The sequence below is a fragment of the Vulpes lagopus genome, chromosome 10, assembly GCF_018345385.1.
Source record: "Vulpes lagopus strain Blue_001 chromosome 10, ASM1834538v1, whole genome shotgun sequence".
NCBI classification, from domain to species: domain Eukaryota; kingdom Metazoa; phylum Chordata; class Mammalia; order Carnivora; family Canidae; genus Vulpes; species Vulpes lagopus.
Window position 1 is genome coordinate 36,863,665 of NC_054833.1, and position 14,138 is coordinate 36,877,802.

Here is a 14,138-nt window from a genome sequence, read left to right on the forward strand (position 1 = left end):
AGTTAATGCTTCTTCTGGGTATTATGATGATGCAACATGATTGGCTTCATTCTAGAAAACTAAATACCACAAAAAATACTCTATTACTACTACTACTAATAATAATAATAATAACAAAACAAGGAAGAGCAGTAACATACCCAATGTTTGTTTTTATTTACGTCGTTGTTAGATAAAGATGAATATAGTCATATTTTAAATAAATGCTTATATTCTTTCTTAGTTTACCAAATTTACACATTGTTTATGAAATGAAATGTTATGAAAGTTGAGTGTTAAGTTCTTTGGTCATTTTTCTTCCTCCTATATCTCCTGTACAGAGATATCATAATTTGGATTGAACAACCTGACTTTTTACACAATTGTGCTATATTAATACTGTTCACTGTTAATACAAGAAGGATATTTTAAGCACTTCTTTTTCTTTGGAAGATACTTTTCTCGGAGACAAACCATAAGAAACTCTTAATCATAGGAAACAAATATAGGGATGGTTGGAGGGGAGGCGGGGCAGGGGGGATGAGGTAACAGGGTGATGGACATTAAGAAGGGCATATGATGTAATAATGAGCACTGGGTATTATATAAGCCTGATGAATCACTGACTTCAACCTCTGAAACCAATAATACATTATATATTAATTCATTGAATTTAAATAAAATTTTTTTAAAAAGAAAGATACTTTTTTCTTAATATTAGTTCCATTATTTATTTCAAGGATTTTATTTTCTTAGAGCAATGTTGAGAGGAAGATGCAAAGATTTCCCATATGCCCATTGCCCCTCTACGTGCACGGCCTCCTCCATTACCAACATCCCTCGCCAAAGTGGTACATTCGTTATCACTGACGAAGCCACGCTGTCACATCACACAAAGCCCACAGCTTACTTTAGGGCTCACTCTTGGTGTTGTACATTCGGTGGTGTGGACAAATGTACAATAACATGTATCCATCATCACAGTATCATACAGAGCATTTCACTGCCCTAAAAATGCTTGGTGCCTTGCCTATTCATTTCCCTCTAGTCACATCACCACTGATCTATTTACAGACAGACTCCATAGAATTTCATAGGGTTGGAATCACAGAGAAGTAGTTTTTTCAAACTAATTATTTTGTTTGATACTATACATTTAAGTTCTCCTCCATGATTTTTTATGGGATGATAGCTCGTTTCTTTTTAGCTTTAACTAATATTTCATTGTCTGGATGTACCACAGTTGATTAACCATTCAGCTGTCTTCTGCTTCCATTAAGATGAAAAAATAGTTTGTGTTAATGTGGTAAATTACCATTCTTGATATTTTAATGTCAAACCATTTTTGCCTTCCTGGGAAACACCCACCTCTTTTATATATTTTGTTTGCCAGGATTTTTGTAAGGATTTTTTTCATCTAGATTCACCAGCGAGATTAGGCTGTGCTTATCCTTTCTTATAAAATCTGGTATTGGAATCTAAATTAAAGTAGCCTTTAAAATTAATAACACGGAATTGTACATTTAAAAAATTCTCTTGGTGAGTTATAAGATTGAAATGATCTAGTCTCTGATATTTGGTAAATTTGCTTGTAAATTTGTCTGAGCTTGTGTTTTCCTTATGTGGGGGATATAAGAAAATTATTTATTGAGGCTTAATTTATATAAAAAGGCACAATGATTTTAAAGTTAATTTAAAAGTTTTAATGAGGGATCCCTGGGTGGCGCAGCGGTTTGGCGCCTGTCTTTGGCCCAGGGCGCGATCCTGGAGACCCGGGATCGAATCCCACATCAGGCTCCCGGCGCATGGAGCCTGCTTCTCCCTCTGCCTGTGTCTCTGCCTCTCTCTCTTTCTCTCTGTATGACTATCATAAATAAATAAAATAAAAAAAATTAAAAAAATATTTAAAAATAAAATAAAATAAAATAAAAGTTTTGATGATAGTATAGGACCGTAAACTACCATTTCAAACAAGATATAGAACATTTTTATTATTCCAGAAAGATCCCCCATGTCCTTCCCAGTCATTACATACCTCCTATTTCTTGCAGTGATTTTATTTTTTTAATCTTTTTTTTTTTTTTTGAGATTTTACTTATTTATTCGTGAGAGACAGAGAAAGAGAGAGGCAGACACAGGCAGAGGGAGAAGCAGGCTTCCCACAGGAACCCGATGCAGGACTCGATCCCAGGACCCCAGATAACGCCCTGAGCAGAAGGCAAACACTCAACCACTGAGCCACCCAGGCATCCCGAGATTTTCTGATTTCTATTAGCATAGGTTAGATTTGCCTGTTTGTGGACTTCACAAAATGTAATCACATAGTTCTTTTGCATTGGAGTTATTTCTTAACATTTTTCAAAATTCATCCAGGTTATTGTATCAGTGATTCCTTCCATTTTAATGTTGAATAATATCCCATTGTAAAAACATATTATATCTGCTTATCCAGCATCCTGTGAACAGACTTTTGGGTCATTTTAAGTTTTTGGATATTATGAATGAAATGGTTTTGTACATATAAGTACCGGTTTATGCTTTTGTTTCGTTTTTAAGTGAAAGAGAGAGATAGAGAGAGACATGAGCATGGGGAGGTGCAGAAAGAGTGAGAGAGAGAGAGAGAGACTCTCAGGTACACCCCCTGCTGAGCATGGAGATCCATGCAGGGCTCCATCTCAGGACCCTGAAATTATGATCTGAGCCAAAATCAAGAATCAGACATTCAACAGACTGAGCTACCCAGGCACCCCAAGTACTGTTTTTTTTTTTCATTATCACTCTTGTGTCTGCTGCCTAAACAGGAGACATGTTTGCCTAAATCAGTAAAATGACACACTGCATTTTTTGCATCTTCTCCTAAAGTCAGATAACTCTGAATTCAGTTCTACATCAGGAGGATATATACATGTATTTCTGCACACGGAAGAGACTATTTAAGTACTAAAGTATTATATAATAACTTGATACTTAATTTACTGATTGTATATACTTCTCTATTTGACATGTTATTTCAAGTTCTTCTCTTTTACATTTACTGTGCAGTTATATGATGGTCAATTGTTTTCAAGATCTCTACTCAGAACACTAAAAACCTGGGATGCCTAGGTGGCTCTGTCGCCTAAGCATCTGCCTTCTGCTCAAGTTATAATGCCAAGGTCCTAGGATCAAGCCCCAGGTGCGGGTCCCTGCTCAGCCAGAAGCCTGCTTCTCCCTCTCCCTCAGATCCTCCCCCTCTCTCCTCTCTTCTCCCTCTCCCTGCTCGTGCTCTCTCTCACGATTTCTCTCTCTAAATCTTTATTTTAAAAAAAATTAAAATAGGTTAAGAGTGAAAATATATTACTAAAAATTTTATAGCTAGAAAGAATTTATACATTATCATTTTCAACATTATCACCTTTTTTAAGGGGGAGGTTGCCTTACTTTCTGAAAAATGCTGAAGGTAAGAAAGCATATTAATGAATGAATCCTTAGCTTTAAACAATATACTTGGGGTGGGCCAGTAGTCCTAGATAATGAAAAAAAAAATGTTTTAATAAGATTTTAAAGTTCACAGAAGAACTACATGCCTCTGAAATGGACCACACATACAGACACAGCTACTTTTTAGTACATTTCAAAAATGAAGCAAGTAGTCATATGTAGTTGTACCACCTTGTTATTAATTTATCAAGTTAACATTTCTTAAGAGAAGCAGAGGGTGCCAGATAGTGAGCTATTGTTCAGCAGACCACAAGAGGAATTACAACAGAGTTTATTATTCACAGGTCCTGGCATGCCTTGGGGTGGGGGGCACCCTTGGAGAGACAGAGAGAAGCAGGTCCTGGGGCACATATTTTCATTAGAATCCATGGGTGGAGTGCGTTGGGGTTCCTAGGCCAAGACCAGATTGGTTAATCGCAACCAAAAGAGCAAATTTTGGTAAATCACACTGGGACCTTATTTAAGGGACCCAGGAAGGGGAAGATGCTCGTGGATGGGGAAGATGGTTGAGCACAAAAGCTGTTGGGGAGGTCATGTCAGAAAGGTAACATTTGTGACTCTGCAGGACACTATCTAGGGCGTGTGCTTGTGGGAGGAGCTAGTGTCAGTTTACAGTCACAGCAGGCTGCTTGGCCATGGAGTAGCTTAGCTAAACTCTTGACCACTAATAATAAATCCTTTGGTATATTTCACTGCAGCTTTTGAGAATTTGTGATGTAATTGAGACATCTGTTCATAGTTGTTGCTCTTGAACACTTTCTTACAACTGAGTCAGGAGGAAGGAATATGTGAGAATTGGCTGGCAAGAGGAAGGATCAATGAATTCATTACATAAAACAGTGGCTCTCTGGTTGTCATGCCCTTTGTCCATAGTTGGAGGGATATAATTCATCTAGCAAGTGGATGTACTTTGAAATTTCTATAGGCTACTTTGGTCTGTTCCTCCTCTTCTTCCATATTCCCATACTGAAAAAGAGTAGTTAAAACACTCTTCTTCCCATATTGAAAGAGAGTAGTTAAAACACCCAGTTATAGTTGAAAAGTAAGAGATTTCCCAGCTATCACCACATTTGGGACAAGTAAGTCAACTAATTAGAATCAATGTAGAAACTGATATTATTACTCTGTATTATAACAATGTTGGTCATAAGAACAATAATCAACATCAAAGTAAACCAGTGTATTTATGTTGTTTTTCAGAGTTTATGAAGTCTTTTTAAATTTTCAGTGTCAAGCCTGACCCAATCTGGGGCCAGGTATAGTTGGATACCAAAATTATGTCCAAATTATCTTATTCAGGGTACCTGGGTTGCTCAGTGGTTGAGCTCAGGTCATGATCCTGGGGTCCTGGAATGGAGTCCCACATCAGGTTCCCTGCATGGAGCCTGCTTCTCCCTCTGCCTATGTCTCTGCCTCCTTCTCTCTGTGTCTCTCATGAATAAATAAATAAAATCTTTGAAAAAAATTTCTCTTATTCATTTAGGATTTTCTTTTCTGTAGTAATCATACCAGATTGGAGCTTTGGAGTAACAGAGACACTCATGAAAAAACAGTAAAACAGCACAAAGGGACAATTATATTCATCTTTACCTAACAATAACATAAATAAAAACAATCATAGCTGATATAAAATATGTATTTCCCAGATATTTCATTGCTTTTCACTAGCCTCTTCATATTCTAGATTTGTAAATTCTTCTAAGTGATGACAGCTAGAAAGAGTGTAGGAATTGAGTATTGGGCTTGTGGTGGGGTAAAGTCATACCATGTTCATTCTTTATTTGTCATTTGTGGATCCTTACCCACTGGCAACTATAATCTGAGTAAGCAAAGAGGGCAGCCCAGTGCTCCAGTGTTTAGCACACATGAAAAAACAGTAAAACAGCACAAAGGGACAATTATATTCATCTTTACCTAACAATAACATAAATAAAAACAATCATAGCTGATATAAAATATGTATTTCCCAGATATTTCATTGCTTTTCACTAGCCTCTTCATATTCTGAGATTTGTAAATTCTTCTAAGTGATGACAGCTAGAAAGAGTTTAGGATTGAGTATTGGCTTTAATAAATCATACCATGTTCAGTTCTTTATTTTGTCTTTTGTGGATCCTTACCACTGGCAACATAATGCTGAGAAGCAAAGGAGGGCAGCCCAGGTGGCTCAGTGGTTTAGCACCGCCTTCAGTCCAGGGTGTGATCCTGGAGACCCGGGATGAAGTCCCATGTCGGGCTCCCTGCATGGAGCCTGCTTCTCCCTCTGCCTGTGTCTCTGCCTCCTTCTCTCTGTGTCTCTCATGAATAAATAAATAAAATCTTTGAAAAAAATTTCTCTTATTCATTTAGGATTTTCTTTTCTGTAGTAATCATACCAGATTGGAGCTTTGGAGTAACAGAGACACTCATGAAAAAACAGTAAAACAGCACAAAGGGACAATTATATTCATCTTTACCTAACAATAACATAAATAAAAACAATCATAGCTGATATAAAATATGTATTTCCCAGATATTTCATTGCTTTTCACTAGCCTCTTCATATTCTGAGATTTGTAAATTCTTCTAAGTGATGACAGCTAGAAAGAGTTTAGGATTGAGTATTGGCTTTAATAAATCATACCATGTTCAGTTCTTTATTTTGTCTTTTGTGGATCCTTACCACTGGCAACATAATGCTGAGAAGCAAAGGAGGGCAGCCCAGGTGGCTCAGTGGTTTAGCACCGCCTTCAGTCCAGGGTGTGATCCTGGAGACCCGGGATGAAGTCCCATGTCGGGCTCCCTGCATGGAGCCTGCTTCTCCCTCTGCCTATGTCTCTGCCTCCTTCTCTCTGTGTCTCTCATGAATAAATAAATAAAATCTTTGAAAAAAATTTCTCTTATTCATTTAGGATTTTCTTTTCTGTAGTAATCATACCAGATTGGAGCTTTGGAGTAACAGAGACACTCATGAAAAAACAGTAAAACAGCACAAAGGGACAATTATATTCATCTTTACCTAACAATAACATAAATAAAAACAATCATAGCTGATATAAAATATGTATTTCCCAGATATTTCATTGCTTTTCACTAGCCTCTTCATATTCTGAGATTTGTAAATTCTTCTAAGTGATGACAGCTAGAAAGAGTTTAGGATTGAGTATTGGCTTTAATAAATCATACCATGTTCAGTTCTTTATTTTGTCTTTTGTGGATCCTTACCACTGGCAACATAATGCTGAGAAGCAAAGGAGGGCAGCCCAGGTGGCTCAGTGGTTTAGCACCGCCTTCAGTCCAGGGTGTGATCCTGGAGACCCGGGATGAAGTCCCATGTCGGGTCCCTGCATGGAGCCTGCTTCTCCCTCTGCCTATGTCTCTGCCTCCTTCTCTCTGTGTCTCTCATGAATAAATAAATAAAATCTTTGAAAAAAATTTCTCTTATTCATTTAGGATTTTCTTTTCTGTAGTAATCATACCAGATTGGAGCTTTGGAGTAACAGAGACACTCATGAAAAAACAGTAAAACAGCACAAAGGGACAATTATATTCATCTTTACCTAACAATAACATAAATAAAAACAATCATAGCTGATATAAAATATGTATTTCCCAGATATTTCATTGCTTTTCACTAGCCTCTTCATATTCTGAGATTTGTAAATTCTTCTAAGTGATGACAGCTAGAAAGAGTTTAGGATTGAGTATTGGCTTTAATAAATCATACCATGTTCAGTTCTTTATTTTGTCTTTTGTGGATCCTTACCACTGGCAACATAATGCTGAGAAGCAAAGGAGGGCAGCCCAGGTGGCTCAGTGGTTTAGCACCGCCTTCAGTCCAGGGTGTGATCCTGGAGACCCGGGATGAAGTCCCATGTCGTGCTGAATTTGGCCTGGCGAGACTTGTGACCTACATAATGGTCAGATGATACATTTGTGTTGTTTTAAGCTGCCAAATTTACTATGACAGCATTAGGAAACCAATATAGTTACTTCTCAAATCTTATTTAGTGTCTTATAAGGAGTAGAGAGCAGATCATTAGATGACTGCTTCATTGCTGGTGATATTGTCCTACTTTATCTCAAACTTTAAACATTTGCTCACTACAATATCTTCTGATGGACTATTTTCTTTTATGCTATTCTGAATCCATTCTTAAGAGCAGCACTTTCTCTACCTGCTGTCCTAAGATAGAGCCCATACCAATTGTTACGGTCTCTGCTTCATCCACATAAATAGAAGGTTAATGACCACCTTGGTAGGACTTTTTTTTTAATCTAAGAGATATCTAGTGTCTCTCTCAGTACTGTGCTTTCTCCATAGCACCTGCCCAGTGGCTGAATAGAGGGCAATTTAACTCCTTGCCAACCTTAAATTCTTCTTCCAGGAATTTGGATTTTGAATTCAGATCATTTTAAATATATAATCTAAATAAATTCTCTCTCTCCATATATATATATATATGTATATATATATATATTTACTTATATTAGATATATATCTAAATACATTCTCTCTCTATATATATATATATACACACACACATACATGCTAATATATATGAATACATATCTATGACTATATGCATGTATTTACAAATGACTGAAACATCATTATCTCCTAGGTGCACAGAGAAGTGGAATAAAATAGTTGGCAGAGAGGGAAACAGAAATCAGGTATGTATGGTTTGCTGCAGCTGCTGTAATAAATTACCATAAATTTGGGGTCTTAAAATGACACTAAGATACTCTGTCACAGTCTGGAAACCAGAAATCCAAAATAGTTCCACTGTGCCTAAACAGGTGTCAGTGGGCTGTGCCACAGGCTCTACATAAGAAAGGACCCATTTCCTTGCTCTTTCCAGCTTCTAGAAGTGCATTCCTTGGCTCATGGCCCCTTCCCCTATCTTCAGATCAGCAGCATAGCAATTTCAAATCTCTCTCTGCTTTCATTATCACATTACTGTCTCTTGTGTGGTCAAATCTCCCTCTGTTGTCTCTCACATGACACATGTGATTATAATTAGGACCCATCTAGATAATCCAGGGTAATCTCTCTTTCTCAAGATCTTTAATTTAATCACATCTGCAAAGTCCCCTTGCCATATGTACCTTATTTTTTATTTACATTCACAGGTTTTAAGGATTAGGACCTCGATATTTGAGGAGGGGCCATTATTTAGCTTACCGCAAGATATATGGAGAAAAATAGTAACACAGACATCATATGACCCCAGAGAGAGCAAGGGAAGAGGGAACTTGCCTTGGTTCCTCAAGATTTTCCAATTTCTGATTCTCATCCCTTAGCTGGTCTTCCTGTTCCTTATCTTCTGGGATTCCGTGTGGTGCTCTTGATTATTATTGTCATAAACACCCATTTTACTTAAGCTAGCTTGATTGATTTTTCTCCTAACCAAAGGAATTCTAGAATGCTTATTTTTTCTGCCTACAATTGTCCCATTGGCTGGCTGCCACAGTTGATTAGTCTAGACTCTTGGTCAGTTATGGCCTCAAGATAATTGATTTTCCTTTCAAACGAATTGCCTTTCAAGTCTATTCTGACTATAACCTGGTCTGCCCTGATCTGCAGTTCTGCCAAAGTGTTAGGGCAGGCAGGGAATGCTCTAGTTTCAGAAAAAGTGCATAACTTCAGGGGTTAACTCTTCCTCTCTCAAGTTTCTTCCCATTTCAAGTTTCCTGGTACAGTGAGGTGCTAAAGGAGACTGGAGTCTGCATTCTCTAAACTTGTGCCACCTTCTAGAGTGTAGTTTGGGGCAAGATGGTTAACCTCTGGAACCTCAGTTTTCTCATCTGTAAAATGGAGACAATAATATCAGCTTCTCAAGGTTGTTAAGAAGATGAAGTGAGATATACACATGTACATATCTAAGTATACTGTACAAACTTGGGATATTCTTCTTCCTGGTTCCTCTAATTATCTGCAGTATTTAGCTGTTGGGAATGAAGGCAATCATCTCAAACATCTGAGATGAACTGGTTAGAAAACCACACTTTTAGTTACCTGTGTTTGTATTTCTTAGGCCATCTTGGCTAAGTTTATAAAGAAAAAGTGCCAACTGCATTTCCCACTTTATCAATGAGAAAACTAATATTCAGGTAGGCCATGTGTCATGTGATAAAAAAACAATAGACCCAGGCTTAAATTTCAGGTTTTCTGACTTCAGTTAAGTAATTTTCATTAATTCATGATATTCTGTGTGTGAGATAATCCAAAAATAGGGTTTAAAATGTATTATTATCTCTATAATTGAATTGCCTCCTCTGAGGCTTGACTACAATACTTTGTATCTAATGTGGCATGAAGCCTTTTTATATCTTCCCACAAATCTTTGACTTTATGGTCAAGCATGCTGTTCTCCACATGGAGTCTGAGGGTTAAAAATAGTCATTATTAGCAAACAAACTTTCAAGTTCTCCTGTGCAATAAGGTTCAAGTCTCTTGTGCCATAAGGACGTAATTTTGAGGATTGCTTCTCTCAAAACTTCCTTTACCTTTTCATTCCTTAGACTATAAATGAAGGGGTTCAGAAGAGGGGTCACCATTGTGGTGAGGACAGCTGTCACCTTGTCAAACTCCAGTGAATGGCTCTGGCTGGGCCTCACGTACATGAAGATGTTGCTCCCATAGGAAATGGACACAACCGTGATGTGAGAAGCACAGGTGGAAAAGGCCTTCTGACGTCCTTGGGCTGAGGGGATGCGCAGGATGGTAGAGATGATGTAGGTGTAGGACACGATGGTGAATACCAGTGAGGTCAGGAGGACAAAGGAGGACAAGAGGAAGTTTATCATCTCAATGAAATGAGTGTCTATGCAGGCCACCTGCAGCAAAGGGGCAATGTCACAGAAGAAATGACCAATTTCCCTATAACAGTAAGGCAGTCTGGAGACCACGATAGTTGGGCACAGCACTGAGAGGAAGGCTCCCACCCAGCAGCCCAGAACCAGCAGGAGACAGACCCTGCTGTTCATGATAACGGTGTAGCGCAGAGGGTTACAGATGGCCACGTAGCGGTCAAAGGACATCACTGCCAGGAGGATAAACTCCACTGTCCCCAGGAAAAAAAAGAAGTATACTTGGGTGATGCAGCCAGCATAAGATATGGTTTTCTTGTCCTCTAGGAGACAAGCTAACAGCTTTGGGGTAACTGAGGTAGTGTATAGAATGTCCAAAAATGACAAATTACTGAGAAAGAAGTACATTGGGGTTTGGAGGCGATTATCAGCCCATATTAATGAAATGATGACAGTATTTCCTGTTAGAGTTAGCATGTAAGTAAATAGGAGGACCACAAAGAGGGAGATCTGAAGCTTCCGGATAACAGGGAAGGCAGTCAGCGTAAATTCAGTCACTCTGGACTGATTTTGCACATCCATCACATGCAATAGCTACTGAGCAGCAGGTCTCTGAAAAAAGAAATTATAGAGATGAAAATGAGGTTCAGTAAGTTTTCAACTCTCGATGTCAGTGCTAAAGATGAGGTAGTAAAAGCTTTGGATGAAGAGTCAAGAGTGACTTCATGCTGCTACTCACTCTCCTATACATAGGACCTTGGATAGATTACATGACTTCTTCTAACCTCAATATTCTCATTTTTAAAATTTTTAATTGAATGAAATTACCTCCACGGTCCCACTAAACTCTGCTCTTTGCAATGGTTTTTGTCTTTGAGCCAGTGCTTCTTCTCTTCTTTCTTTCTTCTCAATCTATTATTTTCCCAGCTAAGTTCTGTGCCTGAGAAGAGAGAATACTTAACTGAGAATCCAGCCAGTTGGTTGGCAAAATGGTGCAAGGGAATGTTAATAAAAGTTGAGTTCCTTTTCTCTGAGTTATTTCGACCCTTCAGATATCATCCACATAAAAGAGCAGAAACCTTGGGTGCTAAATGAAAAAATATATATGTACAGCCAAGAATACTTTATCCAATAGATGTCATTCAAATTAGGAGAGATAAAAAGCTTCCAGAACAAGCAGAAACTAAAACAATTTGTGATTACTAAACCAGGCCTACAAGAAATATTAAAAGGGAGCCTTTAAGTGACGAGAAAGCCCAAAAGTAACATAGACCAGAAAGGAGCAGAGAAAATATACAGAAACAGTGACTCTACAGGTAATATAATAGCATTAAATTCACATTTTTCAATAGTTACTCCGAGGGGTGCCTGGGTGACTCAGTCAGGTAAGCACGTGATCTTTGACTCAGATCATCTGTGTCTTTGACTCAGATCATGATCCTAGGGTTCTGGTATTGAGCCCTGCATTGGGCCCCCTGCTCAGTGGGGAGCCTGCTTCTTCCCCTCCTCCCTGATTATGTTTTCTCTCACTATATCTGTCTCTGTCTTTCAAATAAATAAATAAATAAATAAATAAATAAATAAATAAATATCTTAAAATAGTTACTCTGAATATAAGTGTACTAAATGCCGAAATCAAAAGACACAGGATATCAGATTGGCTTAAAAAAGCAAGACTCATCAATATGCTGCCTGCAAGAGACTCATTTTAGACCCAAAGACACCTCCAGATTTAAATTGAGGGGGTGGAAAACCATTTATCATGCTAATAGACATCAAAAGAAAGCAAACATGGCAATCCTTCTAAAAGATTAGGTTTTAAACCAAAGACTGTAATAAGAGATGAGGAAGGACACTGTATCATAATTAAAGGGTCTATCTAATAAGAAGACCTAAAATTGTAAATATTTATGTCTCTAACATGGGAGCAGTCAATTATATAAACCAACTAATAAGAAAATTAAAGAAGCACATCAATAATAATAATACAATAATAGTAGGGGACTTTAACACCTCACTCACTACAATGGACAGATAATCTAAGTAGAAGATCGACAAGGAAACAAGGGCTTTGAGTGTCACACTGGACCACATGGACTTCACAGATATATTCAGAGCATTCCATCCTAAAGCAACAGAATACACATTCTTCTCAAGTGCACGTGGAATATTCTCCAGAATAGATCACATACTGGGTCACAAATCAGGTCTTAACTAGTACCAAATGATTGGGATCATTGCCTGCATATTTTTAGACCATAATGCTTTGCTGAAACTCAATCAAAAAAGAGGAAATTTGGAAAGAACTCAAATGCATAGAAGCTAAAGAGCAACCTATGAAAGAATGAATGAGTCAACTGGGAAGCTAAAGAAGAATTTGAAAAATTCATGGGCACAATGAAAATGAAAACACAATCATTCAAAACCTTTGAGATGCAGCAAAGGTGGTCCTAAGAGAGAAATATATAGCAATGTAAGCCTTTCTCAAAAAACAAGAAAGGTCTCAATTACATAACCTCACACACCTAAAAGATCTGGAGACAGAACAGCAAATAAACCCTAAACATAGCAGGATAAGAGAAATAATCAAGATTAGAGCAGAAATCAATGAAATAAAAACAGAAAGAATAGTAGAACAGATCAACAAAACTAGAAGATGGTTCTTTGAAAGAATAATATTGATAAGCCCCTGGCCAGACATATTACCAAGAAAAGAGAAAGGAACCAAATAAATTAAATCATGAATGAAAGGGGAAAGGTCACAATCAACACCAAAGGAATACAAACAGTTATAAGAACGTATTATGAGCAACTATATGTTACAAATAGGCAATCTGGAAGAAATGGATGCATTTTTAGAGACATGTAAACTACCAAAACTGAAACTGGGAGAAATAGAAAACCTGCAAGGAAATTGAAGCAGTAAACAAAAAATCTCCCAACAAATAAAAGCCCAGGGCTAGATGGCTTCCCAGGGGAATTCTACCAAACATTTAAAGAAGAACTAATACCTATTCTTCTGAAGCTATTTCAAAAAATAGAAATGGAAGGAAAACTTACAAACTCTTTTTATGGGGTCAACATTACCTTGATCCCAAACAAGACAACAACCCCAACAAAAGGGACAATTACAGACCAATATCCCTGATGAACATGGATGCAAAAAATTCTCACCAAAATACTAGGCAAGAGGATCCAACGGTCCATTAAACAAATGATTCACCATGACCAAGTGGAATTAATTCCTGGGCTGCAAGGGTGGTTCAACATCTGCAAAACAATAAATGTGAAACATTTCATTAATAAAAGGGAGGACAAGAACCATATGATCCTCTCAATAGATACAGAGAAAGCATTTGACAATATACAGCATCCTTTCTTGATTAAAACACTTCACAGTGTAAGGATAGAGGCAGCATACCTCAATATCATAAAAACCAGGGTGCCTGGGTAGCTCAGTGGTTGAGCATCTGCCTTTGGCTCAGGTTGTGATCCTGGGGTCCTGAGATCGAGTCTTGCATCAGGCTCCCCAAAGGGAGCCTGCTTCTCCCTCTGCCTATGTCTCTGCCTCTCTCTGTGTCTCTTATGAATAAATAAATACAATCTTTACAAAACATTTCATAAAAACCATATATGGAAAGCCCACAGTCAATATCATTCTTAATGGGGAAAAACTGAGAGCTTTTCCCTTAAGGTCAGGAATACTACAGGGATGCCCACTCTCACCACTGCTGTTCAACACAGTATTAGAAGTCCTAGCCTCAGCAATCAGACAACAAAAAAAATAAAAGACATCTGAAACAGAAGTCAAATTCTTACTCTTTGCAAATGATATGATACTTTATGTGGAAAACCCAAAAGACTCCACCCCAAAATTGCTAGAA

General features: G+C 37.8%; 2 protein-coding genes across 2 annotated transcripts in view; both read right to left on the reverse strand.

The window, feature by feature from the left end:
• Positions 1-14,138, reverse strand: part of LOC121500517 (olfactory receptor 8B3-like) — a 172,474-nt gene that overhangs the window by 89,720 nt on the left and 68,616 nt on the right. The window contains exon 2 of the mRNA XM_041772260.1: positions 13,429-13,524. The gene's annotated coding sequence lies outside the window, so the exon portion shown is untranslated. The remainder of the gene's footprint in view (positions 1-13,428; positions 13,525-14,138) is intronic.
• LOC121500879 (olfactory receptor 6M1-like) lies at positions 9,835-10,836 on the reverse strand. Its single transcript, XM_041772992.1, has one exon. The coding sequence runs from the start codon at positions 10,834-10,836 to the stop codon at positions 9,835-9,837; it is 1,002 nt and encodes a 333-aa protein (XP_041628926.1).